Source organism: Gobio gobio (genome assembly GCF_949357685.1).
Source record: "Gobio gobio genome assembly, chromosome: 15".
Lineage (NCBI taxonomy): Eukaryota > Metazoa > Chordata > Actinopteri > Cypriniformes > Gobionidae > Gobio > Gobio gobio.
Genome location: NC_137108.1, coordinates 52174955 through 52200470, shown reverse-complemented (window position 1 = coordinate 52200470; position 25516 = coordinate 52174955). Strand labels below are relative to the sequence as shown.

At 41.2% G+C, this 25516-nt stretch overlaps 2 protein-coding genes across 2 annotated transcripts in view; one reads left to right on the top strand and one right to left on the bottom strand.

Moving 5' to 3' along the window:
• Positions 1 to 13186, bottom strand: part of ttc24 (tetratricopeptide repeat domain 24) — a 34012-nt gene extending 20826 nt beyond the window's left edge. Inside the window, exons 1-6 of the mRNA XM_079836415.1 lie at positions 12991 to 13186; positions 10662 to 10903; positions 7343 to 7636; positions 5548 to 5749; positions 4036 to 4242; positions 111 to 239 (exon numbers count right to left, since the gene is read on the bottom strand). Of these exons, the coding sequence (XP_079692541.1) occupies positions 111 to 239; positions 4036 to 4242; positions 5548 to 5749; positions 7343 to 7636; positions 10662 to 10859 (1030 nt within the window). The 5' untranslated portion in view covers positions 10860 to 10903; positions 12991 to 13186. The remainder of the gene's footprint in view (positions 1 to 110; positions 240 to 4035; positions 4243 to 5547; positions 5750 to 7342; positions 7637 to 10661; positions 10904 to 12990) is intronic.
• Positions 13187 to 14214: 1028 nt separating this feature from the next.
• The window catches only part of iqgap3 (IQ motif containing GTPase activating protein 3), a 60754-nt gene continuing 49452 nt past the window's right edge, over positions 14215 to 25516 (top strand). Inside the window, exons 1-9 of the mRNA XM_079836419.1 lie at positions 14215 to 14544; positions 15210 to 15297; positions 15573 to 15729; positions 19871 to 19948; positions 20037 to 20113; positions 20194 to 20261; positions 20360 to 20473; positions 22107 to 22285; positions 23643 to 23724. Of these exons, the coding sequence (XP_079692545.1) occupies positions 14514 to 14544; positions 15210 to 15297; positions 15573 to 15729; positions 19871 to 19948; positions 20037 to 20113; positions 20194 to 20261; positions 20360 to 20473; positions 22107 to 22285; positions 23643 to 23724 (874 nt within the window). The 5' untranslated portion in view covers positions 14215 to 14513. The remainder of the gene's footprint in view (positions 14545 to 15209; positions 15298 to 15572; positions 15730 to 19870; positions 19949 to 20036; positions 20114 to 20193; positions 20262 to 20359; positions 20474 to 22106; positions 22286 to 23642; positions 23725 to 25516) is intronic.

Genomic DNA, 25516 nt, shown 5'->3' with positions numbered 1-25516 from the left:
AAGCCATCAGAACCGAACTGAACCGAAAACTGTGGTTAAAAACCGAGGTATGTATTGAACCGTGGACTAACTGTATTGTTGCATCCCTAGTGTGTGTGGTGGTTCAGTACCGGTGTCTCTGAAGGCCTGCTGTGCGTGTATGTAGCTCTCCCACGCCTCCTCCAGCTCGTCCAGCTCCACCAGAGCGAAGCCCAGATTGCTGAAACACCGACCCTGAGCACCGCGGCTGCCCAGAGAGCCTGCAGGACACCACCGTGTGTTCAGATGATCACCAGGAAATCACAAAAATACGCTTTCCTAACGCATCTTCATAATATACACTCACCTAAAGGATTATTAGGAACACACACTAATACTGTGTTTGACCCCCTTTCTCCTTCAGAACTGCCTTAATTCTACGTGGCATTGACTCAACAAGGTGCTGAAAGCATTCTTTAGAAATGTTGGCCCATATTGATAGGAGAGCATCTTGCAGTTGATGGAGATTTGGGGGATGCACATCCAGGGCACGAAGCTCCCGTTCCACCACATCCCAAAGATGCTCTATTGGGTTGAGATCTGGTGACTGTGGGGGCCATTTTAGTTCAGTGAACTCATTGTCATGTTCAAGAAACCAGTTTGAAATGATTGGAGCTTTGTGACGGTGCATTATCCTGCTGGAAGTAGCCATCAGAGGATGGGGACATGGTGCTCATAAAGGGATGGACATGGTCAGAAACAATGCTCAGGTAGGCCGTGGCATTTAAACCATGCCCAATTGGCTCTAAGGGGCCTAAAGTGTGCCAAGAAAACATCCCCCACACCATTACACCACCACCACCAGCCTGCACAGTGGTAACAAGGCATGATGGATCCATGTTCTCATTCTGTTTACGCCAAATTCTGACTCTACCATCTGAATATCTCAACAGAAATCCAGACTCATCAGACCAGGCAACATTTTTCCAGTCTTCAACTGTCCAATTTTGGTGAGCTGGTGCAAATTGTCGCCTCTTTTTCCTATTTGTAGTGGAGATGAGTGGTACCCGGTGGGGTCTTCTGCTGTTGTAGCCCATCCGCCTCAAGGTTGTGTGTGTTGTGGCTTCACAAATGCTTTGCTGCAGACCTCGGTTGTAACGAGTGGTTATTTCAGTCAAAGTTGCTCTTCTATCAGCTTGAATCAGTCGCCCATTCTCCTCTGACCTCTAGCATCAACAAGGCATTTTCTCCCACAGGACTGCCGCATACTGGATGTTTTTCCCTTTTCACACCATTCTTTGTAAACCCTAGAAATGGCTGTGCGTGAAAATCCCAGTAACTGAGCAGATTGTGAAATACTCAGAGACCGGCCCGTCTGGCACCAACAACCATGCCACGCTCAAAATTGCATAAATCACCTTTCTTTCCCATTCCGACATTCAGTGTGGAGTTCAGGAGATTGTCTTGACCAGGACCACACCCCTAAATGCATTGAAGCAACTGCCATGTGATTGGTTGATTAGATAATTGCATTAATGAGAAATTGAACAGGTGTTCCTAATAATCCTTTAGGTGAGTGTAAATGCCACTCACAAATCAGGTAACCATCTGGACCTGATCTACACACGCTCCTGCTCCACAGACAACACTTTAGTTACTCCACTGCACACCTCAGATCACTTTCTCATCACTCTTAACCTCATACTGACTCCGGACACAACACACACTCCTCCGCAGATCACCTTTCGGCGTAATCTACGCTCGCTCTCTCCCTCTCGTCTATCCACTATGGTTTCATCCTCACTCCCTCCACCTGCTCAGTTCTCAGCACTAGACACTAACAGTGCTACTGACACTCTTTGCTCCACTCTAACATCTTGCTTAGACAACTTCTGTCCCCTTTCATCCAGGCCAGCCCGCACCACCCCCTCTGCCCCCTGGCTGTCTGATGTTCTCCGAGAACATCGCTCTGGGCGGCAGAGAGGAAGTGGCGCAAAACTAAAAACGCTACTGACCTAACCCTGTATCAGTCTCTTCTCGCTTCTTTCTCTACTAATGTCTCCACTGCTAAAACTACATTCTACCACAACTGCTCTGACTCTCGTGGACTTTTCAAAACATTCTTTTCGCTCCTTTGCCCCCCCCCCCTTCGTCAACTCTTACAGCTGATGACTTTGCATCATTTTTCACGAACAAAACCTCTTTCATCAGCAGCCAATTCTCCACACCACAAATCGACACACACATCCCAACAGCCATCACACACACGCTCCCCTCCTTCTCTCTGCTCTCTGAAGCAGATGTCTCCAAACTCATCCTTTCCAATCATCCCACTACCTGTCCGCTTGATCCTATCCCCACCCACCTCCTTCAGGCCCTTTCTTCTTCTGTTACTCCAGCACTCACTCACATTGTCAACACCTCTCTTCACACCGGGACTTTCCCCACAGCATTTAAGCAGGCTCGTGTAACCCCACTGCTTAAGAAACCCTCTCTGAACCCAGCACTTTTAGAAAACTACAGACAGGTATCCCTTCTACCTTTCATTGCAAAGACACTTGAGCGAGTTGTGTTTAACCAGCTCTCTACGTTTCTTGAACAGAACAACCTCCTGGACATCAACCAATCCGGTTTCAAAAGCGGCCACTCAACTGAGACTGCCCTGCTCTCGGTTACGGAGGCACTCAGACAGGCAAGAGCGGCTTCCAAATCCACAGTACTTATCTTACTGGATTTGTCTGCTGCTTTTGACACAGTTAATCACCAGATCCTCCTGTCAACTCTCATGAAGATGGGTATCTCAGGAAACGCTCTCCAGTTGTTCAAGTCTTACCTCTCAGGTAGGTCCTTCAGGGTGTCATGGAGTGGTGAAGTATCTAAGTCACATCATCTAGAGCCACTGGAGTTCCCCAGGGCTCAGTGCTTGGACCACTTCTCTTCTCCATCTACATGTCATCATTGGGATCTGTCATCCAGAAACATGGCTTTTCCTATCACTGCTATGCCGACGACACTCAACTCTACTTCTCATTTCAACCTGATGATCCATCGGTTGGTGTTCGTATTGCTGCCTGCCTAACAGACATTTCTGCCTGGATGAAGGAACATCACCTGCAACTCAACCTTGCAAAGACTGAACTGCTTGTGGTCTCAGCCAACCCAGCACTTCATCACAATCTCTCCATTCAGCTAGGTTCATCAACCATAACTCCGTCCAGGACAGCCAGGAACCTTGGGGTTGTGATTGATGATCAGCTAAAATTCACTGACCACATCACTGCAACAACCCGGTCCTGCAGATTTGCACTATTCAACATTAGGAAGATTAGACCCTTCCTATCTGAGCAGACCACACAACTACTGGTCCAAGCTCTTGTTCTCTCCAGACTGGACTACTGTAATGCTCTTCTAGCGGGCCTTCCGGCATGCACTATCAAACCCTTGCAACTGATCCAGAATGCAGCGGCGAGGGTGGTCTTTAACGAGCCGAAGAGAGCGCACGTCACGCCTCTCTTCATCAGTCTGTACTGGCTACCAATAGCCGCACCCATCAAATTCAAGGTACTGGTGCTCGCCTTCAAAACATCCACTGGCTCTGCACCAATATACCTAAACTCGCTCGTTCAGACTTACACACCCTCCAGGAACTTACGTTCTGCCAGTTAACGACGCCTTTTGGTGCCATACCAGAGAGGCATGAAATCGCTCTCACGGACCTTTTCCTGGGCCGTTCCCACCAGGTGGAATGACCTGCCTATCTCAATTCATACGGCCGAGTCTGTAGCCATTTTCAAAAAACACCTAAAGACACATCTCTTCAAGCAGCACCTGACCGATCGAGAATAGCACTTATCATTCTATTCATTTTCTGTCTGTCTAATTTATTTAAATAAATAAAAATCTGTTCCGTGCTTGATTAACTGAGACTTGTTACAGCACTTGCATATTGTTGCCCTTGACTGCTCTAGCTGCTTCTATTGCCCTCATTTGTAAGTCGCTTTGGATAAAAGCGTCTGCTAAATGACTAAATGTAAATGTGTAGTTGACTTCAGAAGTGTTGTCCATGCAGTGTCTCACCGTGGAGCGCCGCTGCCTCGCGGTGGAACCGCACAGCCTGCTGGTACTGACCCAAAGTGTTGTGCACGGCGCCCAGATTCTGCAGAACCACCGCCAGTCTGTGCGGTTTAGATGCGACCAGAGGAAGCGCCTGCTCGTAGCACTCGGACGCCTCGGAGAACAGCCTCATCTGAGAGAAACTCAGACCCACGTCATTCAGCAGCTTCCCTGAAACACAGGTGAGGGGCAGTGAACAGCCTGAAAGTGAAGGACGTTTCGACAGAAGCCCTCATGTCACGCTCATGTAGATATAAACAGTGAGACACATTCAGATTCTGCTCTACAGAAGACCATATTCAGATCATCAGTTCTGTTCTCGTCTGATAGTGTCAGATCAGTCATTTCACTGAGAGTTGAGAGTTGAGAGTTGGTTGGAGATACTGGTTAACCCATGATGTCTTCTGTGATATTTTGTGACTTTTTCTCAGTTGGAGTCATGAACATGCATTCAAAGTTTCGACACACTGATGTGTTGTGAACAAGGTTTTAAAAAATTAACTTCAAACAGTTAAAACAGTTAAATTAACTTAAAACAGTTAAAGTAACTTAATACAATTAAAGTAAGTTAAATTAACTTAAAACAGTTAAGGTAACTTAAACTTAATACAGTTACATTAACTTAAAACAGTTAAAGTAAGTTAAATTAACTTAAACTTAATACAGTTAAATTAACTTAAAACAGTTAAAGTAAGTTAAATTAACTTAAAACAGTTAAAGTAACTTAATACAGTTAAATTAACTTAAAACAGTTAAAGTAAGTTACAGTAACTTAAAACAGTTTAACTGTTTTAAGTTAATGTAACTTATTTTAACTGTTTTAAGTTAATGTACACTGCAAAAAATGCTTTTCTTACTTAGTATTTTTGTCTTGTTTTCAGTCCAAATATCTAAAAAATCTTACATTAAGAAACATTTACTAGACAAGCAAACATTTTTGTCTTGTTTTGGGGGGAAATAACTCAAAATTAAGGGATTTTTTGCTTAAAATAAGCAAAATAATCTGCCAATGGGGTAAGCAAATTAATCTTAATTCAAACAGAAAACAAGTAATTAAACTTAATACAGTTAAATTAACTTAAAACAGTTAAAGTAAGTTAAAGTAACTTAAAACAGTTAAATTAACTTAAAACAGTTACTTAAAATTGTATGTTTATTGTTATGAAAAATGCACAAAAACACTTTTTTCTCCCATTCATTTCCAATGCGCTCATTTTTGACCGTGAGGAGTACAAGTGTGACTTGTATTCACACAGTTTTTTTCAGGGCCATTTAACCTTTTCGAATCATGTCCATGATTTATTGGTGTTCACATAACGAGTGCCAAAACCTTCACCAAGTTTCGCACCATTACGATGAATAAAAAAACAAAGACAAAAACAAAACAAAAAACGCACAATTTTTGGGAGCAGCAGAGCGTTAATAAACATCACCAATCGATCGTACTGAACCACACACACTCTTCGTTGGCGTTACCCAGCGTCTCCTGGTCTGTGATGTCGACGCTCATCTCCAGGCTGTCCGTCAGCACGCTGATGACATCATCGGTGGCGTTGTGGCCGCTCTGCAGCATGTGTTTCCCAGCATCCTTCAGTGCCAGTGCAGCCGCGGGCATATTCCCCGCTGCTCTATAACTCTCAGCAGCTCGCCGGAAACTCTCTGCGGCCTCGTCCCACTCCTGCAACACACACACACACTACTGCATTATTTCACGCACAATGTACAGTAGAGGATTAACCCTCTGGTGCTCTTCGTTTGGTGTTTCTCTGGTTGTCTTCCCAGTCATAAGTGACCGGACATCTAAAAATTAAACTTCCTCCACCCCAGTAAAACCAATGCAATTTATTTTTCTTCAATGATATTTTTTCTTTTTAATGTTGTATTTTGAGATGATTTGATGGTATTTTTTAATATTTATGCAATAATTATGGTCTATTTTTGCCATTGAAAATTATAAAAAAAAAAAAAATTGTAATACATTTTTTTTATTTTTATTATTGCAGTATTTCAGGTTAAAATAGAGACTAGGCCTTCAAAATATATTTTTTGAAGGCAGATTAGCCCCTCTTTTGGAATTTTTTAAGAAATTATGCAACCATGTGTGTAACCACTAGAGGTCTCTATGGAGAGGCTTGAGAATTCACTAGTTCTCTTTTGAACACATTTAATGATTTTTTTTATAGATTTGAATATATATTTAAAAAATCTCAAAGACTGTTTATTATAGGTTTTAGATATTTTTTTTGTTAGAAATATTGATTTTTCTGTGAATTTGTGTTTTTGCAGATTTCCCATTAATTTCCTATGCACTCTAAAAAAAAAAGGTTCTATATGGCACCAAAAATGGTTCTTAGCTCGTAATCATAGGGGAACCTTTTTAAGTGCTATATAGCACTAATTTTGGTGCTTCAGTGGTTCTTCAGCGGTTCTTTAGAGTTCTTCACCAGTTCTTTGACTAAGGTGCTATATAGCACCGCTACCATATACAGAACATGTTAACATATGGTGCTATATAGCACCAAAAGAGGTTCCTCTATGATTACGACGAAGAACCATTTTTGGTGCCATATAGAACCTTTTTTTTTTTAGAGCGTGGTGTCATTTTTGACCAAAGAGCACAAGTAGGAGTATTTTTTTACGACCAATTAGCATGCTCGAATAATGCCCTCAATTGTTTTTGTGTTTACATACCTAATGCAAGAAAAGTCACCAAGTTTCATATCATTCCGATGAAGCTGTGATTTAAAAAAATTCCAAATGTGGTTCATAGGTTCAGTTTTTCATAGGTGTATAAGTGTGCGTGTGTGTGTGTGTCAATATCACACTCTTGATGTTTTGAGTGTCACCCCTTCACTGCTGTGTACTTTTTTTCAGCATTGTGGCCGATTTGTAGATTGTACACGCAAATATTCGGAGAATTTTTGTGTTTTGGCCGATTTCCCATTCATTTCCTATGGTCGCTCATTTATGACCGAAGACAATGAACGCTACTACTTTTTTACGACCAATTAGCATGCTCGAATCATGACCCCAATTTTTTTTTTGTGTTTACATCCCTAATGCAAGAAAAGTCACCAAGTTTCATATAATTCCGATGAAGCTGTGATTTTTAACATTTCAAAACAGAACATTTTCGGGTCAGAAATGACCGAAGAGCACTAGAGGGTTAAATAAATGCAGAAACACAAGACCAATCACAATTCGGCATGCAGTGGCCACTCCCCATCAATACATCACTGTTCTCAGGTACATTGAGCTCAGGGTCACAGACCTTCCTCTGGAGGTGGCATTGGGCGAGTCTGACACACGTGTCCGCCTCCGCGGTGGCATCTCCCTGTGAGCGGTACAGCTGTGCCGCCTGCAGATAGTGACGGCCCGCCTGAGTCTGTGCGCCCAGCGCCTCGTGAGCCGTGGCCAGGTTAAACTGCAGGTCTGCCACCCGCTCGCCTCTCTCGCCCGGCTGTGCCCGCGTCAGGACATCCAGCCCCTTCCGGGGTTCACCCGCCTCCACGTAGGCTGCGCCCAGGTTCAGCGCACAGGCCCTCTGCAGCCTCTTCTCTCTGAGCTGGGGGAGAGGGCAACTCATCAAAGCAACAGACTGTTTCTCTGGCTATTGTATTTTGACCTAAATACAATAAAACGTCTATGTTTTATAATGCATATTCTGGAAAATAATGTGTATTTTGGGACTAATAAACACTTGAAGTCAGTTTTCTCAACCCAGCCATGAGGAATTAAATGGAGGGTGAAAAGCTGTACAGTCTGTTATCCTGCTAATGTTGCAAACTGGTATTTGTGTTGACATTATTAGGGGTTCAAGCGCGTATTTTGGATTTTCGAAAAACCTACTTTTTACGAACTAGTCTTAGGTTTTTTACCCAATCGGAACCAAATCAGAGCAGAAAGATTCTCTGGAGTCTGATTCTCAATTATTATATTAAAAAGGTTGAAATTTCGATTGATGTCTGCGGCGGGGCGGCAAAACGGTTGAACAAGGACATTAGCATATCTCGAAAAACACAACCGCCGCCAGCCAATCAATTTCGAGCGGCTGTCAGACAAGGTTAACGGAGGCGGATCGGAATGAAACTCGCAGGACCTGTTTGACTCACGGCCCTCGAGACCTGTGAGAAATTTAAAAGAAATCGCCACCGGCCGATTATATATCGCGCAATTTTATTCGCACATGCCCACGATATTCATACCATATGGTGGAACTCTTCATTCTGAGCAACTTTGCCAAATCGTTCGTTAAATATTGGAGATTATTTCAAAAAACAACTTTCGCAAACTAGTCCTAGGTTTTTCGCCAAATCCGAGCCAAACCAGTGCAGAAAGATTCTCTGGAGTCTGATTCTCAATTATTATTATAAAAAGGGTTGAAATTTCGATTGATGTCTGCGAAGGGAAGGCAAAACGGTTGAAGTGGGCGTGGCCACTTTTACTAAAATGGATATTCCTCTTGAACGGAATGAGATAATTTCACCAAATTTGGTACATCTTGTGTACGGGCTCGGTATGTGATAGCGTGAAAAAGGATGCCGCAACTGTCCACTTGGTGGCACTATAAAATGAAAAACATGCAAAACCATGAAAACGGCTATTGATATGCAACAGTCTGTCCGTTTAACTTGAAAACTGCCATGTGATGTTTTTGTCCAAGGTGACATGATTGTCTACGAGGAAATTAGCATATCTCGAAAAAACACAACCGCCATCGGCCAATCAAGTTTGAGTGGCTGTCAGACAAGGTAAACGGAGGCGGATCAGAACGAAACTCGCTGGGCCTGTTTGACTCACGGCCCTCAAGACCTGTGAGAAATTTAAAAGAAATCGCCACCGGCCGATTATATATCGCGCAATTTTATTTGCACATTCCCATGATATTCATACCGTATGGTGGAACTCTTCATTCTGAGCAACTTTGCCAAATCGTTTGTTAAATATTGGAGATTATTTCAAAAACCAACTTTCGCAAACTAGTCCTAGGTTTTTCGTCCGATCTGAACCAAACCAGTGCAGAAAGATTCTCTGGAGTCTGATTCTCAATTATTATAAAAAAAAGGTTGAAATTTCGATTGATGTCTGCGACGGGACGCCAAAACAGTTGAAGTGGGCGTGGCCACTTTTACTAAAATGGCTATTCCTCTTGAACGGAATGAGATAATTTCACCAAATTTGGTACATTTATGTACAGGCTCGGTATGTGATAGCGTAAAAAAGGATGCCGCAACTGTCCACTTGGTGGCGCTATAAAATGAAAAACATGAAAAACTCGCTGGGCCTGTTTGACTCACGGCCCTCGAGACCTGTGAGAAATTTAAAAGAAATCGCCACCGGCTGATTATATATCGTGCAATTTTATTCGCACATGCCCACGATATTCAAACCATATGGTGGAACTCTTCATTCTGAGCAACTTTGACTCTAGAACTGCCGCTTTCAATTGAATCATCAAATATTGGAGATTTAACTAGTCCTAGGTTTTTCGTCCGATCCGAGCCAAACCAGTGCTGAAAGATTCTCTGGAGTCTGTTTCTCAATTATTATAAAAAAATGTTGAAATTTCGATTGATGTCTGCGACGGGACGCCAAAACGGTTGAAGTGGGTGTGGCCACTTTTACTAAAATGGCTATTCCTCTTGAACGGAATGAGATAATTTCACCAAATTTGGTACAACTGTGTACGGGCTCGGTATGTTATTCGCGTGAAAAAGGATGCCACAACCGTCCACTTGGTGGCGCTATAAAATGAAAAAACATGAAAAAGGCTATTGATATGCAACAGTCTGTCCGTTTGACTTGAAAACTGCCATGTGATGTCTTTGTCCAAGGTGCCAAGATTGTCTACGAGGACATTAGCATATCTCGAAAAACACAACCCTCGTCGGCCAATCAAGTTCGAGCGACTGTCAGACAAGGTTAACAGAGACGGATCGGAACGAAACTCGCTGGGCCTGTTTGACTCACGGCCCTCGAGACCTGAAAGAAATTTTAAAGAAATCGCCACCGGGGGGCGCTGTTGCATTTTTCACTTGCGCAAAGGATTTTGTATCGCACAATTTTATTCGCACATGCCCACAATATTCATAACATATGGTGGAACTCTTCATTCTGAGCAACTTTGCAGAATCGTTCGTTAAATATTGGAGATTATTTAAAAAAAAAACTTTCGCGAACTAGTCCTAGGTTTTTGGCTCAACCACGATAGCTGTTAAAAATCTTTAAAACTACTATATTTCCTTTTGCCTGTATTGGCTGTAACTGGTCTTTGATCTAGGTGGTTATAGGCTTTCTATATAATACGTAATACGTTTTTACGTATATGCTTAAAGGCCTTAAAGTGCTTGTTCCCCAATAACACATTTTCAATTTATTGTTAGACTGGTTTGTAGTGCAAACAGTTTGCTGCACATTGTTATTCTTCTAGTTCTTTATTTACAGCTGCTAATGCATCAGAAGTCTCGCACATTCACAGAAAATAGTGTTGCGAAGTAAGGTGCTTCGTAAAAGAATATGTACGTCAATTGTCAAGTCACTTTGTATTTCACGTTGACTACTTTCTCTTCAATTTGCATGATTTCAGGTACCTTTGTGGCGGCTCTTAACGCGCTCTTGAAGCGCCGCAGCGCTGCTTTATGGTCTCCGGTCTGCAGCGCCGCATGTCCAGCCGCAGTTAGTCTCTCGATCTCCACCTGAGCGTCTGTCTCCTCCACATCAGACCTGCCTGTCCTGCTCCTCTTCTGCTTCTCACGAGCGTCTCTGGCAGGAGACCCATCAGAGGCCATGAACTCACTGGAGATCACTGCTGAGGGGACGCATGATGCTCAGCCTGAGACACGGAGGACGAGGGGCGTTAGCGAGGTGGACATTTTTGCATCATTCATTTCTATAAAATGTATGTACTTTTTGGCTAGTGTGAACAAATGCTTCAGGAATGGTTTGAGGAGCACAACATAGAGTGACCAGACGTCCCCGTTTTCCATGGACAGTCCCGGTTTTTTGGTGTTCTGTCCCCGACTGGAGCTGTCCCCGAAATGTCCCCGTTTTACAGTTCGTTCAAAACAACCCGCAAATATTGCAAAAAAGCCCTGGTTATAGGAGCAATCATGTAGTGATTATTTTCACCAGCAGATGGCGCTGTGAGGTACGCAGTTCTGCAGTCACAACGCATTGATTACCACACATCTCTATAAAAAACCTAAACAATTACACTTGCAACAAATACATGTGCAGAATACACATACTTAAACACATGCTTAAAATAAGCCTAAAATGCAAAATAACAAGACCAATTAAAGACCGAGTTATTTTCAAGCACAAACAAAACATTTGAAGTAAAAAAAGAAGTAATTTTCACTAGTTTATACTGTATATGTTAAATTAAAGTATTAAATACAATTATATTTGTCAAATAATTTTATTCATCATATCATATTTATGTTGTTTTATTTTTGTGATGTGCTTTTGTTAAGTCATGTTTAAATATTTTTTGTGATTTACAGTGGTTACTATGAACTGTTTTCATTGTTTTTTTTGCGGGTGCAGTGATTAAAACCAGACCAAAAATCGTAATAATCAAACTAAATCAGAATAATTAATAATAATATAGGGATCCCACCCTTACGAAAATGAACCATGGTTTTACTACAAATAAAAAAATAAAATAAAAACATGGTTATTATAGTTCAACCATGGTAACCACAAATAAACCAAGGCGTTATTAGCCTATACTCTAACCGTAGTTTAACCATGGTATTTGTGGTAGAACTGTGGTTATAAAAATGGTAATCAATTAGCCCAAAAAACATGATTACTACACTTTTACTATAATAAAACCATGGTTCATTTTCAACAACAACGACAAAATAAATTGTCCCCGTTTTTTAATTAATAGATAATAACAAATGAGATTTTTAGTGATATTTTGACAACTCAAATAGGAAATGTCACTGGTTTCCATTTCAGAAATCTGGTCACCTTAGCACAACAACGAGTTTGAGGCGTTGACTTGACCTCCAAATTCCCCAGATCTCAATCCAACCGAGCATCTGTGGGATGTGCCGAACAAACAAGTCCGACCCACGGAGGCCCCACCTCGCAACTTACATGACTTAAAGGATCTGCTGCTAAGATCTTGGTACCAGATACCACAGCACACCTTCGGTGGTCTAGTGGAGTCCATCAGAGACGGGTCAGGGCTGTTCTGGCAGCAAAAGGGGGACCTTTGATTATATCAATCAAAACTTGTTGTAATGATCAGATAAATCCAACCTTATAGCTAAAATATTAAGCCAGTGTTAAGCAAAGTGTGAAAAACATAAATCATAAATTCGTGGGTTTGTTTATCTTCATTTACTGGGCTTCTCCAGCCCGCGCTTTCTCCACAGAAAGCCGCGAACACGTAATTTAAAAAAATAACGGTCATTTGTAACGGTCACCATTTCTGTTAAGAAAGTTGTAAAAACAAACCTTATAGACATCGTTAATTTAATGTTTTATTTCTGAAACGTTTTAGTTAAGAGTTCGTCGTTTCCCCCCCCAGAATGTTAGAGAACATTTCCATAATGTTTGCATAACCAAAAACGTTTTTGAAACACACTTCATAACGTTTTCATAACTGAATAGGAAGGCTAGCAAAACGTTCTTAGAACATGTTTTGTTCCCCCTGAGCAGTTTTAAAGTGTGTGTTAATGGCAGAGAGGATTCACACTTCACTAATGAATCATTCATCAGTCTTCTAGAGTGTCACCATAAACACACAGTTACCACAGCAAACTACACACTCATTACACACACGGAATATAAAGAATATGCCTCATAAAACTAGAGTAAACAATATAATAAACTGAATAACTAGAACAGATCTTCTCCACACTATAACCCTCGAGTGTGGCTCTGAAAGAGACGGTCACTTACACGAATAAACTCAGTCGAGCGGCCGTTTCCTCGGGCGATACGCGTCATGTTTGTTAGTCCGATATCTGTCCTTTAAAATCATGTCGTAATATTGGAGATGATCGATGTATAACAGGTGAGCAGACAGACAGGTCTCTCTCTCTCTCTCTCTCTCTCTCTCTCTCTCTCTCTCTCTCTCTCTCTCTCTCTCTCTCTCTCTCTCTCTCTCTCTATGCACACCTGACCAGCCTGTTTACATCCGTGTCTATGGAAACGGCAGGTAAATGCGGCTTCTTCTGGGACCATCTACATTTATAATTGTATATAAAAAAATAAAAAAATAAAAAAATAAACATAGTGCTGGGCAATCGATTAATCGTGATTAATCACATCCAAAAGGAAAGTTTGTGTTTTCATAATATATGTGTGTACTGTGTATAATTATTATTTTGTATATATAAATACACACTCCTTCATGTAAATATTTAAAAAAAAATTGCATGTGTATATATTTAGGAAAAAAAAAATATTTATATATGATTAAATATATATACATGCAAAAATTTCTTAAATATTTGCATGAAGGATCATATATAAATATATTTTTTTCCCTAAATATATACATGCATGTGTGTGTATTTATATACACATAATAATTATACACAGTACACACACATATATTATGTAAACACAAACTTTTATTTTGGATGCGATTAATCACGATTAATCGATGGCCCAGCACTATTAAATATATAAATATAATATTTACCTAAAATGATAATGAACATATTTGTATTTTATAAAATATATTTTTACCTTACATAAATTAATCTCCAGAACAGAAAATCACACCAAAAAAATAAAATAAAAATAAAAATAAAAAAAAAATATATATATATATATATATAGTTTTTTGTTTTTTTAGGTTTTATGTTGAATGTGATTTTTTTTATTTATTTGAGGTTTTATGTTGAATGTGTGTTTTTTTAGATTATGTCGAAAGTGTTTTTAATATTTGTTTTTTTTTTTGGGGGGGGGTTTATGTTGAATGTGATTTATATATACACACACAAGTACAATACCAAAGAGCAGTTCTGTTTAAACCTTCTTGTGCTTTACACAAATAAACAGACTCTCTTTTATTCGCGGGTTTGCTGTTTGAAAACTCATTTGCACTACAGTACCCACAACGCACAGCGACTCACCCCACCGTCATCAAGTGGGCGGAGCCGGGCGGGAGCAGCCAATGAGAAGCGGGCGGGATATTCAAACCGTAAACAACTGACAGACGGGAGCTTTCGCGTTTTCAATCGACATTTATCATTTAATTATTAATCAGATCCGAATGAGAAGTTAATCCCAGTTATCGATATAGATGTATTAAACATCTGTGGAACGGAATCGACTGAGAGCTTCACTGATTCGCGGCCTCAGACTGAAGGAACGTTAGTTTGGTTAGAGAATCGCGTCGCTAGTCAGAGATCAGCGCGTGCGTTTGTGTGGATTTATCATAACGCGATTGATCAGATATCGACAGAACAGATATGGGGGACGGTGTGCAGGCCCGGTCCGGCTGTAAGTAACTTTACTCTAATAAAACACATTCATGTCAATCACTTCAAACTAGAGTTTCACGGCAGTCCAACCGGAGTCACGGAAGAGTGACTGTGTTTATATGTGACTGACGATTTATCTTACGTTAACGTTATGTGTTGAATGTGTGTGTGTTTTTATTTTATTTTTAGGTTTTATGTTGAATGTGTGGGTTTTTTTAAGATTATGTGGAAAGTGTTTTTTATTTTGTAGTACTTATTGTTTTAGGTTTTATGTTGAGTGTGATTTTTTTTTCTTAATTTTAAAAAAATATTTTTTAGGTTTTATGTTAAAAGTGTCTTTTTTAGGTTTTATGTTGAATGTGTGTGCGTTTTTTTTATGTCGAAAGGTTTTTTATTTTATTTTATTTTTTTTTAGGTTTTATGTTGAAAGTGATTGAGGTTTTGGTAACACTTTATTTCACAGTGTCCTTGTCACATGTACTTACTATAGTACTAATAACAGTAAATTACACATAATTACATGCAAACTAACCCTCAACCAAACCAACCCCTGTACATGTGGTTAATTATTATTACGCAATACTTAAATATATAATTACACTGTAACAATGACACCTTAAAATAAGGCAGTGGCTATTTCCACTAAGTGAAAATAACATGATTGATGTTTTGTGTTGATGTCAGATGAGCGTCTGACCGCAGAGGAAATGGACGAACAGAGGATTCAGAATGTGGCTTATCAATACCTGTGCCGTCTGGAGGAGGCCAAGAGGTACACACACACACACACACACACACACACACACACACACACACACACACACACACACACACACACACACACACCATAGATGCTGAATACAGGTGAAGGTACATTTGTCAGCTGAAGACCCAAGTTTGGTTTGAAGATGAAAAATGTCCCGAACACACTTTGTACCAGCTCTAAACAGGGCTTTTTTATGCTTTGGGTTTTTAATATTTTATAGAGCAAACTCAAATGCTCAATAATAACATCAGTACTTTGAGAGTGTGTTTGTCTGCCGTCAGGTGGATGGAGGCGTGTCTGAAGGAGGAGTTACCTGCGCCCATCGAGCTGGAGGAGGCGCTGAGGAACGGCGTTTATCTGGCCAAACTGGGCCACTGTTTCGCTCCCAGTGTGGTTCCACTGAAGAAGATTTACGACCTGGACCAGGAGCGCTACAAGGTGAGAGGACTGTGTGTCAACAGTGGCAGAAATCACAGGAGGGTTTCTGAATTGCCGTTTAAAGTGTGTCCCTATCCATAGTTTTCACGTGTCGTCACGCTTATAGCATGTTTTTCACGCTTTAAAGGGTTAGTTCACCCAAAAATGAAAATTCTGTCATTAATTCCTCACCCTCACGTCGTTCGAGACCCGTAAGTCCTCCGTTCATATTCGGAACACAAATGAAGATATTTTAGTGTAAAGCTGATGCTGAGAAAGGCTTCAGATAGGCCTCCATTGGCATTCAGTACATTTACACTCACAAGACCCATAAAAGGCACTAAAAACGTCGTTACAAAGTCCATCTCACCACAGTGACTCTACAATAATCTTACGATGCGACGACAATAGTTTTTGTGCGCAAAAAAAATCTAAATAACACCTTTATCCAGCTTGTTCTTGTCTTCCGTGTGTGTCTCCACGACGCATGCGTGAGAATATGAGCAGATCCGGCGTTCGGACACATGACCCAGAAGAGATTTGTTTACGAGCAGAGGAAGACGCGCGTCTCAGCTGTTGAATTCTACATCGATCGTGCTTTAGGTCTCGGCGTAGTTCTCAAAATGGGGCTAAAGTGAGCATTTCATGGATTCCCGAACGCCGGATCTGCTCATATTCTCACGCATGCGTCGTGGAGACACACACGGAAGACAAGAACAAGCTGGATAAAGGCGTTATTTAGATTTTTTTTTTGCACAAAAACTATTGTCGTCGCATCGTAAAATTATTGTAGAGTCGCTGTGGTGAGATGGACTTTGTAACGACGTTTTTAGTGCCTTTTATGGGTCTTGTGAGTGTAAATGTACTGAATGCCAATGGAGGCCTATCTGAAGCCTTTCTCAGCATCAGCTTTACACTAAAATATCTTCATTTGTGTCTGAAGATGAACGGAGGTCTGACGGGTGTCCAACCACATGAGGGTGAGGAATTAATGACAGAATTTACATTTTTGGGTGAACTAACCCTTTAAACAAGGCTCTCCTCCATTGCCCGCTAGTCATTTTTACCAGGTTTGTAGTCAGTATTAGTGCGGTAAGACAGTGATATTAAAATACCAAATTCAATATATACCTTATTGATGTTGCATACTTTGTACAGGAAAGCAGACGAACACCGAATATCAGTCCAACACAAGGTTTCTCTGAGGAGTTTTCCCCACCGAAACCCATTATAGAGAAAACACGTTGCGTTCATATTCTTGCCTCATCTACTCGCCTGTATATAGTACGCATCATCAAAAAGGTGTAAACTGAATTTGATCTTTTAATATCACTGTTTAGTTCATTCCAGCACTTTAAAGGCCTGTTCACACCGGGACGATTTTCGCGCGCGTTTATCGCCGACGTTTAACGCCTCGTGACTAAACAATGGGCGCCAATGTGAGTGTTCACACCGACGCGTAAAACGCCAGGCGTAAAAGCGTCACTTAAAAAAAAACGCCTCGGGTTCGTTTTTTTATTTTGACGCGGCGCGTAAAAAACTGGCCGACCAATGAGATCCGCGCTTTTGTTCACGTGCCTGGAGCTGCTGAAGTGACAGTAAAACACGACTGGGTGGCGCTCAAGCACAAAATCGGTCTTGCCGAGCACACACTGATACGACGAAGAAGTAGTAAGTATACAAAGAAGAAGATGAACTGCTAATGCTGCTTGCCAGTTAGCAAAAAGTGTGTGAATGGTTTTGCCATAGACATAATTTATCTATGGTTTTGGCAAGCACGTAAATACTGTCTCTCTTCTCCTTCTGTGTGACAAGCGAGTGTCAGAGGCTTAAAGTGCCGCAGCACCATCTTGTGTACCGGGAGCGCATCTACTGAATGTGCACGTTCACTCGGCGCAGCGCCAGTGAAAATCGCTTGGGTGTGAACACTCAAGACGCGCCGAAAAACGTCACGAAAAACGCTGGCGATAAGCGCGCGTGATATTCGTCCCGGTGTGTACAGGCCTTAAGGGTGAAGGCCTTTGCACACTGACTCCGAAATTTTCGCATGCGTTTTTTCGTATTTGTGATCCGAAAAATTTGTCACGCACAGAGACCTTGCACACTGAGTCCGATGCATATTAATAAATGCGTTACGAAAAAAAACGCAAAACAACACAAAATGCCGTCTTCCACCTCCTTATCAAGGAACTGCGGGATTATCCAGACCGATTCAGAGTTGAATGTCAGTGGCTCCGTTTGATGCTTTGCTAGCGATACTGGAGCCACATATTAAAAAGAAGACCACCATCTCCAATCCTGAACAGAGACGGGCAGTACGTCTAGGATCCGCGCGCACACACACACACACACACACACACACACACACACACACACACACACACACACACACACACACACACACACACACACACACACACACACACACACACACACACACACACACACACACGGTTTACAGGGAGTTGGTGTGCTATAATTATAGCTGTGATATTGTAGTATTTTTTATACAATAATATTTGTATATATAATTGTAGGTGTCTGAGGAGCACTGGCGATTCATTCCCCAGCATTGCCAGCAGGTTTATGTTGGGCATCAGCTGTAGATGGAAAAACGGATGCGAAAAACGCAGAAAATCGAACCGGTTCCGAATTTTTTTTTGACGGACGAAAGTTTCGGAGGCAGTGTGCAAGCGTGATTGACATAACGTGAGGTCGAATTTATTTTTTGACGTGCGAAAATTTCGCATGCGAGGATTCTTTATCCTGTCTTCAGTTCTCCTCCGTCTGCGGCTTGATCAGCTCTATAACGGGTTTACTGTGTCATTAATCTGTGTTTAAAATGAAGTTGTGCAACAACTCGATTTAAAATAAAACCCATATCAACAAATCCTTTAAACTTTGCTTAATTTAATCCTTATTGGTGCAGCTCACCCTATAGTTAAACGTTTTAAAAACGTCCCGCTGTTCTCAGTGATTGAAACACTGCAGCAGGTGCTGTATATGGATCATAAGTGCCCAAAACATGCATCTTGTTCACATATTTTTGTTTTAAGATGGAAATTTGACAGGCTTGTGCTGTAGTTCAATGGAGTTCTATGGCGGTTTTGCCCTCCAAGGCTCCGTGACAGTCACATGACTGAAAACTATGGATTATTAAGGTGACCAGACGTCTCTGTGTTCCAGGGTCAGAACACCAAAAACCAGGACCCGGGAAACAGACGCCTGGTCACCTTAATAATGTCCCCGTTTAACAGCTCGTTCAAAACAACACACATACACATTTCAAAAACAGCCTGACCATCAGCAGCCGCTGGTTATAGTCGTGTAGGGATTGTGTTCTCCATCAGATGGCGCTGTGAGCGGAGCGGACACAATCTGGTCACGCGTGCTGCGCTACTTCATGAAGAACATAACCCAAAGAAGCGATTCTGAACTGAAACGAGTTATCAGTAATTCAGTCTCACATGTAATCAATTTGCATAATGCCCGCCTCTGGTCCTGATTGGCTGAACAGCGTCTCTTTGCCCTGCCCTCACACACTGTAGTTAATTTGCATAATGCCCTCATCTGGTCCTGATTGGCTGAACAGCGTCTCTTTGCCCTGCCCTCACACACTGTAGTTAATTTGCATAATGCCCTCATCTGGTCTTGATTGGCTGGTCTTGACTCTTTGCCCTGCCCTCACACACTGTAGTTAATTTGCATAATGCCCTCCTCTGGTCCTGATTGGCTGAGCAGTGTCTCTGAGCCCCGCCCTCACACTGTAGTTAATTTGCATAATGCCCTCCTCTGGTCCTGATTGGCTGAGCAGTGTCTCTGAGCCCCGCCCTCACACTGTAGTTAATTTGCATAATGCCCTCCTCTGGTCCTGATTAACTGAACAGCGTCTCTTTGCCCTGCCCTCACACACTGTAGTTAATTTGCATAATGCCCGTCTCTGGTCCTAATTGGCTGAACAGCGTCTCTTAGCCCCCGCCCTCACACACAGTAGTAATGAGCGCTTGCTTTCTTACCAATCACAGCAGAGCCGCTCTCAGAGAGGCGGGGCTTAGAGACACTGAGAGAAGAGCTGAAGCTGCAGTGGAGATTATGAGAGAATTAAAGTGTGTTTGATGCTTTTAAATGCATGTTGTGTGTGTGTGTGCTCTTTTCTGCTCAGGCCAGCGGACTTCAGTTCCGTCACACTGACAACATCAACCACTGGAGGAACGCCATGACGGAGGTCGGACTGCCGACGGTAAACCTCACTCTGGTGTTTCAGCCCATAATGCACTGCAACACACACAGCTGTGAAGATTTCACTGAAGATGTTGTATAATCTGCAGATCTTTCACCCAGAGACGACAGATGTGTACGATAAGAAGAACATGCCCAGAGCCGTCTACTGCATCCATGCTCTGAGGTCAGACCTGCTCTAACACAATGACTTCTGGGGGTTTTACTGCAGTTATTAATGATATGGTTTCTGATCTTGTGTGTTAGTTTGTACCTGTTTCGTCTGGGACTCGCCCCTCAGATCCACGACCTGTGTGGGAAGGTCAAGTTCACGGGTAAAACGCGCTTGAGTTTCTTTGATTCATTCTACAATGACGTCTCAGCTGTTTTATAAAGTGTGTGTGTGTGTGTGTGTGTGTGTGTGTGTGTGTAGAGGAGGAGATCAATAACATGAAGCTGGAGCTGGATAAATACGGGATTCAGATGCCAGCGTTCAGTAAGATCGGAGGAATTCTGGCCAATGAGCTCTCAGTGGACGAGGCGGCTGGTGCGCATCACTTCCTCTGCATATTTATAATAATCTTAAATCTTAAAGGATTAGTTCACTTTTAAATAAACTTTTGCTGATAGTTTCCTCACCCCCATGTCATCCGAGATGTCCATGTCTTTCTTTCTGCAGTCGAAAAGAAATGAAGGTTTTGGATGAAAACAGTCCAGGGTTTTTCTCCATATAATGGACTTCAATGGGCCCCAAACGGTTCAGTTTCAGTGCAGCTTCAAAGGGCTTTAAACGACACCAGATGATGAATAAGGGTCTGATCTAGACAAACCATCAGTTTCTGAGAGAAACCCAGCAGTATTTATGCTATTATTTTACCTCTTATCAGACGAGCGTCATCATCTCTGAGCTCCGCCATAACTTCCGCTAAGTGAGGTCAAAATACGAGCGTGGTCATAGATATATCGATAGTAGATGCCTCATTCTACTGATCCGTGCAGGCGCTAATGAGGCATCTACGTATACATCTATGACCAGGCTCGTATTTTGACCTCACTTAGCGGAAGTTATGTCTGAGCTCAGAGATGATCACGCTCGTCTGATAAGAGGTAAAATAATATCATAAATACTGCTGGGTTTCTCTCAGAAACTGATGGTTTGTCTAGATCAGACCCTTATTCATCATCTGGGGTCGTTTAAAGCCCTTTGAAGCTGCACTGAAACTGAACCGTTTGGAGCCCATTGAAGTCCATTATATGGAGAAAAACCCTGGACTGTTTTCATCCAAAACTTTAATTTCTTTTCGACTGCAGAAAGAAAGACATGGACATCTCGGATGACATGGGGGTGAGGAAACTATCAGCAAAAGTTTATTTAAAAGTGAACTAATACTTTCATGTTAAAGGGTTTGTTCACCGAAAAATGTAAATTCTGTCATTAATGACTGAGCCTCATGTGGTTGGACACCCGTCAGACCTCCGTTCATCTTCAGACACAAATGAAGATATTTTAGTGTAAATCTCCATTGGCTCAACTTTACACTCTCAAGACCCTTAAAAGACACTAAAGACGTCGTTACAAAGTCCATCTCTCTACAGTGGTTCTAAAATAACTTTATGAAGCGGCGAGAATAGTTTTTGTGCGCAAAAAAACCCTAAATAACGACTTATATAGTGATGACGATTTCAAAACACGGCCTCATGAAGCTTCGAAGCGTTATGAATCAGTGAGTCGATTCAGCAGTTTGACACGCGATCCAAATCATGATTCGACTCACTGATTCATAACGCTTCGAAGCTTCATGAGGCCGTGTTTTGAAATCGTCATCACTATATGTTGTTATTTAGGGGTTCTTTTTGTGCACAAAAACTATTGTCGCCGATTCATAAAGTTATTGTAGAGCCACTGTAGTGAGATGGACTTTGTATCGACGTCTTTAGTGTCTTTTAAGGGTCTTGAGAGTGTAAAGTTGAGCCAATGGAGGCCTTTCAGAGCATCAGATTTACACTAAAATATCTTCATTTGTGTCTGAAGATGAACGGAGGTCTGACGGGTGTCCAACCACATGAGGCTCAGTCATTAATGACAGAATTTACATTTTTGGGTGAACTAACCCTTTAATTAAACATTTACTGCCCCGCCCACTTGAAGTTAAAGAGGTGCTCCTCTGTCCGGTCTGCAGTGCACGCGGCTGTGATCGCCATCAATGAAGCAGTGGACCGTGGCTGTGTAGAGGTCACAGGTCAGGCCCTGTGGAACCCCAATGCCATGCTGACCGGCCTGCAGGACCCGCTCATGCCCGTCTACCAGGAGATGCTGCGGCAGGCGCGCGCTCAGAAAGCGGCGCGGGCGCGGACACACGTAAGAGCGGCACATGAGCACACACTCAAGGTCATGACACATGGGGCAACTTTTTTGAGCAATTTTGCTGGGCCACTTTCCCATTGGGAATGGGCAACACATTTCTATTTGGATACTTTAGATCAGTCATGGGCCCTGTGCAGTGTTCATTAACAGACATTTTTTCACTGACGAAAACGAGACGATAACTAAATAAAAACTAGTGTTGGATGACAAAAACTATGAGGAAAATCAACTGTCATTTTGGTCAGCAGATAAAGTGAGAGGAGAATAGTGAGGTTAGTGAGGGTGGATTAGGGCAGAGATGGGGTCAGAACTGATGATCTGTGTCTCAGATGAACACATTTGATCTGAACTGATCTAACCTCTGGAAAACACGGCTCACACACCCTCAATCCAGCTCCAGAGCGGCTCAATCAATAACACACACACACACACACCCCCAATCCAGCTCCAGAGCGGCTCAATCAATAACACACACTTATGACAGACTATTGATTATGAACTAATGCTGATGAATAATGACTTTATGATGTTTATATAGTAATATGTTTTAGACGGTTGTAATGACGCATATTTGATCTCCTCATCTGAACTTGAATGAGCTCCTGCAACTGCAATAGAGGCGCAGACATTTCAAAATAAGAGTCCTGGTGTATTTCCAGCTGGTTTATCATTAAAAGTCACGCATTATATATTAGTTTTTGCTTACACAATAAACTATATTTAATTTAATTCCCATTTAATTCATAGTCAGGAGGAAAGACCAGTATTTGACACATTCAATAAAGTATCAGGGTTATAATAGTTCACTAAAACCATTAAAGAAACTTCATTACTTGAAATTAAATCAATGTTAACTGAAATAAAATAAAAATACATAAACTAACTTATTTGAAGCTTTAGCTTAACCTGATCTGGCCTACTGACTAAAACAGAAATACAGAGTTATAAAAACTATATAGATGTTTTTAAAAAACACAAAAAAGTGAATTGAGCTCTTTCTTGTATTTTTAATGTCAAAAACAAAATGATGTCAAAATGTCAGTTCAAGTGACAGTCGGTTATGTGACGCTTAAATGCTTAATGTATTACAATTTAACTAAACTCATTAGATTTTAGGAGACTAAAACTAGACTAAAACTAAAAACAATTCAGGCAACTAAAATATGACTAAAACTAAATGGCATTTTAGTCAAAAGACTACGACTAAAACTAAATCAAAATATGCTGTCAAAATTAACACTGGCCCTGTGTATTACCTGTTTGCCCGTTGACATTGCTCAAAAAGTTGCCCTGTGTGTCGTCACCATAACTGCTGCTGTCGGGCGGATGTGAACCGTTCTGTGTTTCACAGGGAAGCGGATCGGCAGAGAACGACATTTATGAGGAATACCTGACGCAGAGAGAAATTCAAGACTCCCTTAACAGAGTCAACCGTGAGTCATGACGTCTTTTCTTCACAACACCTTATCGGAGTTTCAATAATTAGGAAATTTGCTTAAAAAGTTTGTTTGTTTGTGTGTAATACTTTACAATTAGGTTTCATTTGTTAAATTAGTTGATATTAACTGCGAATAAACACTGCATTTATTAATCTTAATTAATGTTAATTTCAGCGTTTACTAATGCATTATTAACTCATATGTTGTAGTTGTTAATCTATTGACCGTTCGCAAAGACCCGCCCCCTTTAGTTACTGTTGCTATGTCCGACAAGCCATGGCGCTCTCACACCACACACACACACACACACACACGTTCTCACGTAGCGATCAAATTGTCATTTAAAAAAAAAATGAAATGTAAACAATAAATAGCGTTTTGTGTCTCTTTAATGTGTGGTGATCGCTGTAGCGCCTCAAACTGCTCGTGAACCGATCATCTCTTCTTTCTTGTTCATTGATAAGCACGAAATAAACATCAATGAACACTAAAAGAAATGCAGGGTTCCCACTTGTCCTGGAAAACCTTGAAAACCTGGAAAATGTATGATACATTTTCCAGTCCTGGAAAACACATGGAAAGTTAGAGAAAATGTAAAATGTCCTGGAAAAACTTGTTGTTGTCCTGGAACATTATTTTAAAAAAAGTTAAAGGGTAACTTCAGTGATTTTAGCATTAAGCTTTGTATCAGTAGATTATATATATTGGAATTATGGTACTTTCCCCCCTCATATCCCCCTGAGACGAGAGAATTATGCATTTTATTTCTGGAAAAAATCCTCCGAAGACGCAAATATCGTAATTTTGTGTCATCGGAGGATTTTTGGCCAGAGGCTATAGACTAAAGGAGCCAGTTCCGCATGTTTATAACCCCATAACCAACACCCATAGGGGTGGGATCTCACTCTGAATTATTTTGAGATATAGTCAGAATTGCGAAATTCTGACTTTTTTTTCTCTCGCAATATCGAGTTTATATCTTGCAATTATTACTTTTCTCAGAATTGACATAAAGTCCAAAAGTTTGAGGGGAAAAAATATTTTTTTTGCGAGAATCACAATTGCAAAAAAAAAAAAAAAAAATCAGAATAGCAAAAGTCGCAATTACCCTTTTTTTAAATTCTGTGGCGGAAACAAGCTTCCTTAGTCATAATGTATGATTAAGAGCTCATATTAAAAACTGATTTTATAGTTAAGTCATGGCAATAAACTGTGCACCTTTTAAAGACTTAGAGAGCAATATATTACTTTAGGAGTGATCCTTGTCTTTTATTCTCACTGTAGTAAAATTTAAAATATCCTGGAAAAGTCCTGGAAAATGATCGCTGAAAAAGAGTGGGAACCCTGCAATGTTGTTTTAACCGCGGAAAGACGTCTATACACACCGTTTTCCAAGTTCAAGTCCACTGATGTTAATCTACTAACTCTCCTGACTGCTGTGTGTCGGACAAACCGGCAGATTCTGTGATGTGATTGGTCAGCTCGCCTGTCACTCAAACTTGCGGCGAAGGGTGAAATTGTGAACTAACATAAACAAAAAATGAACAATGCTTCCAAAATATACTGTTCATTGTTAGTTGATTATTAACTACGAGACCTTATTGTAAAGTTTTGCCAAGGTTTGTTTAAAAGTTGTGACAATATTAATACTTATTACCATGGGCATCAGAAGCAAAACAAAATGTGGGTATGTCCTCTCACAGAAAAAATTAACTGGAGTAGATGCCCATATGCCTGTTGCAATAATCAATATATCGATATATCGCACAATATATTTAACCTGCCG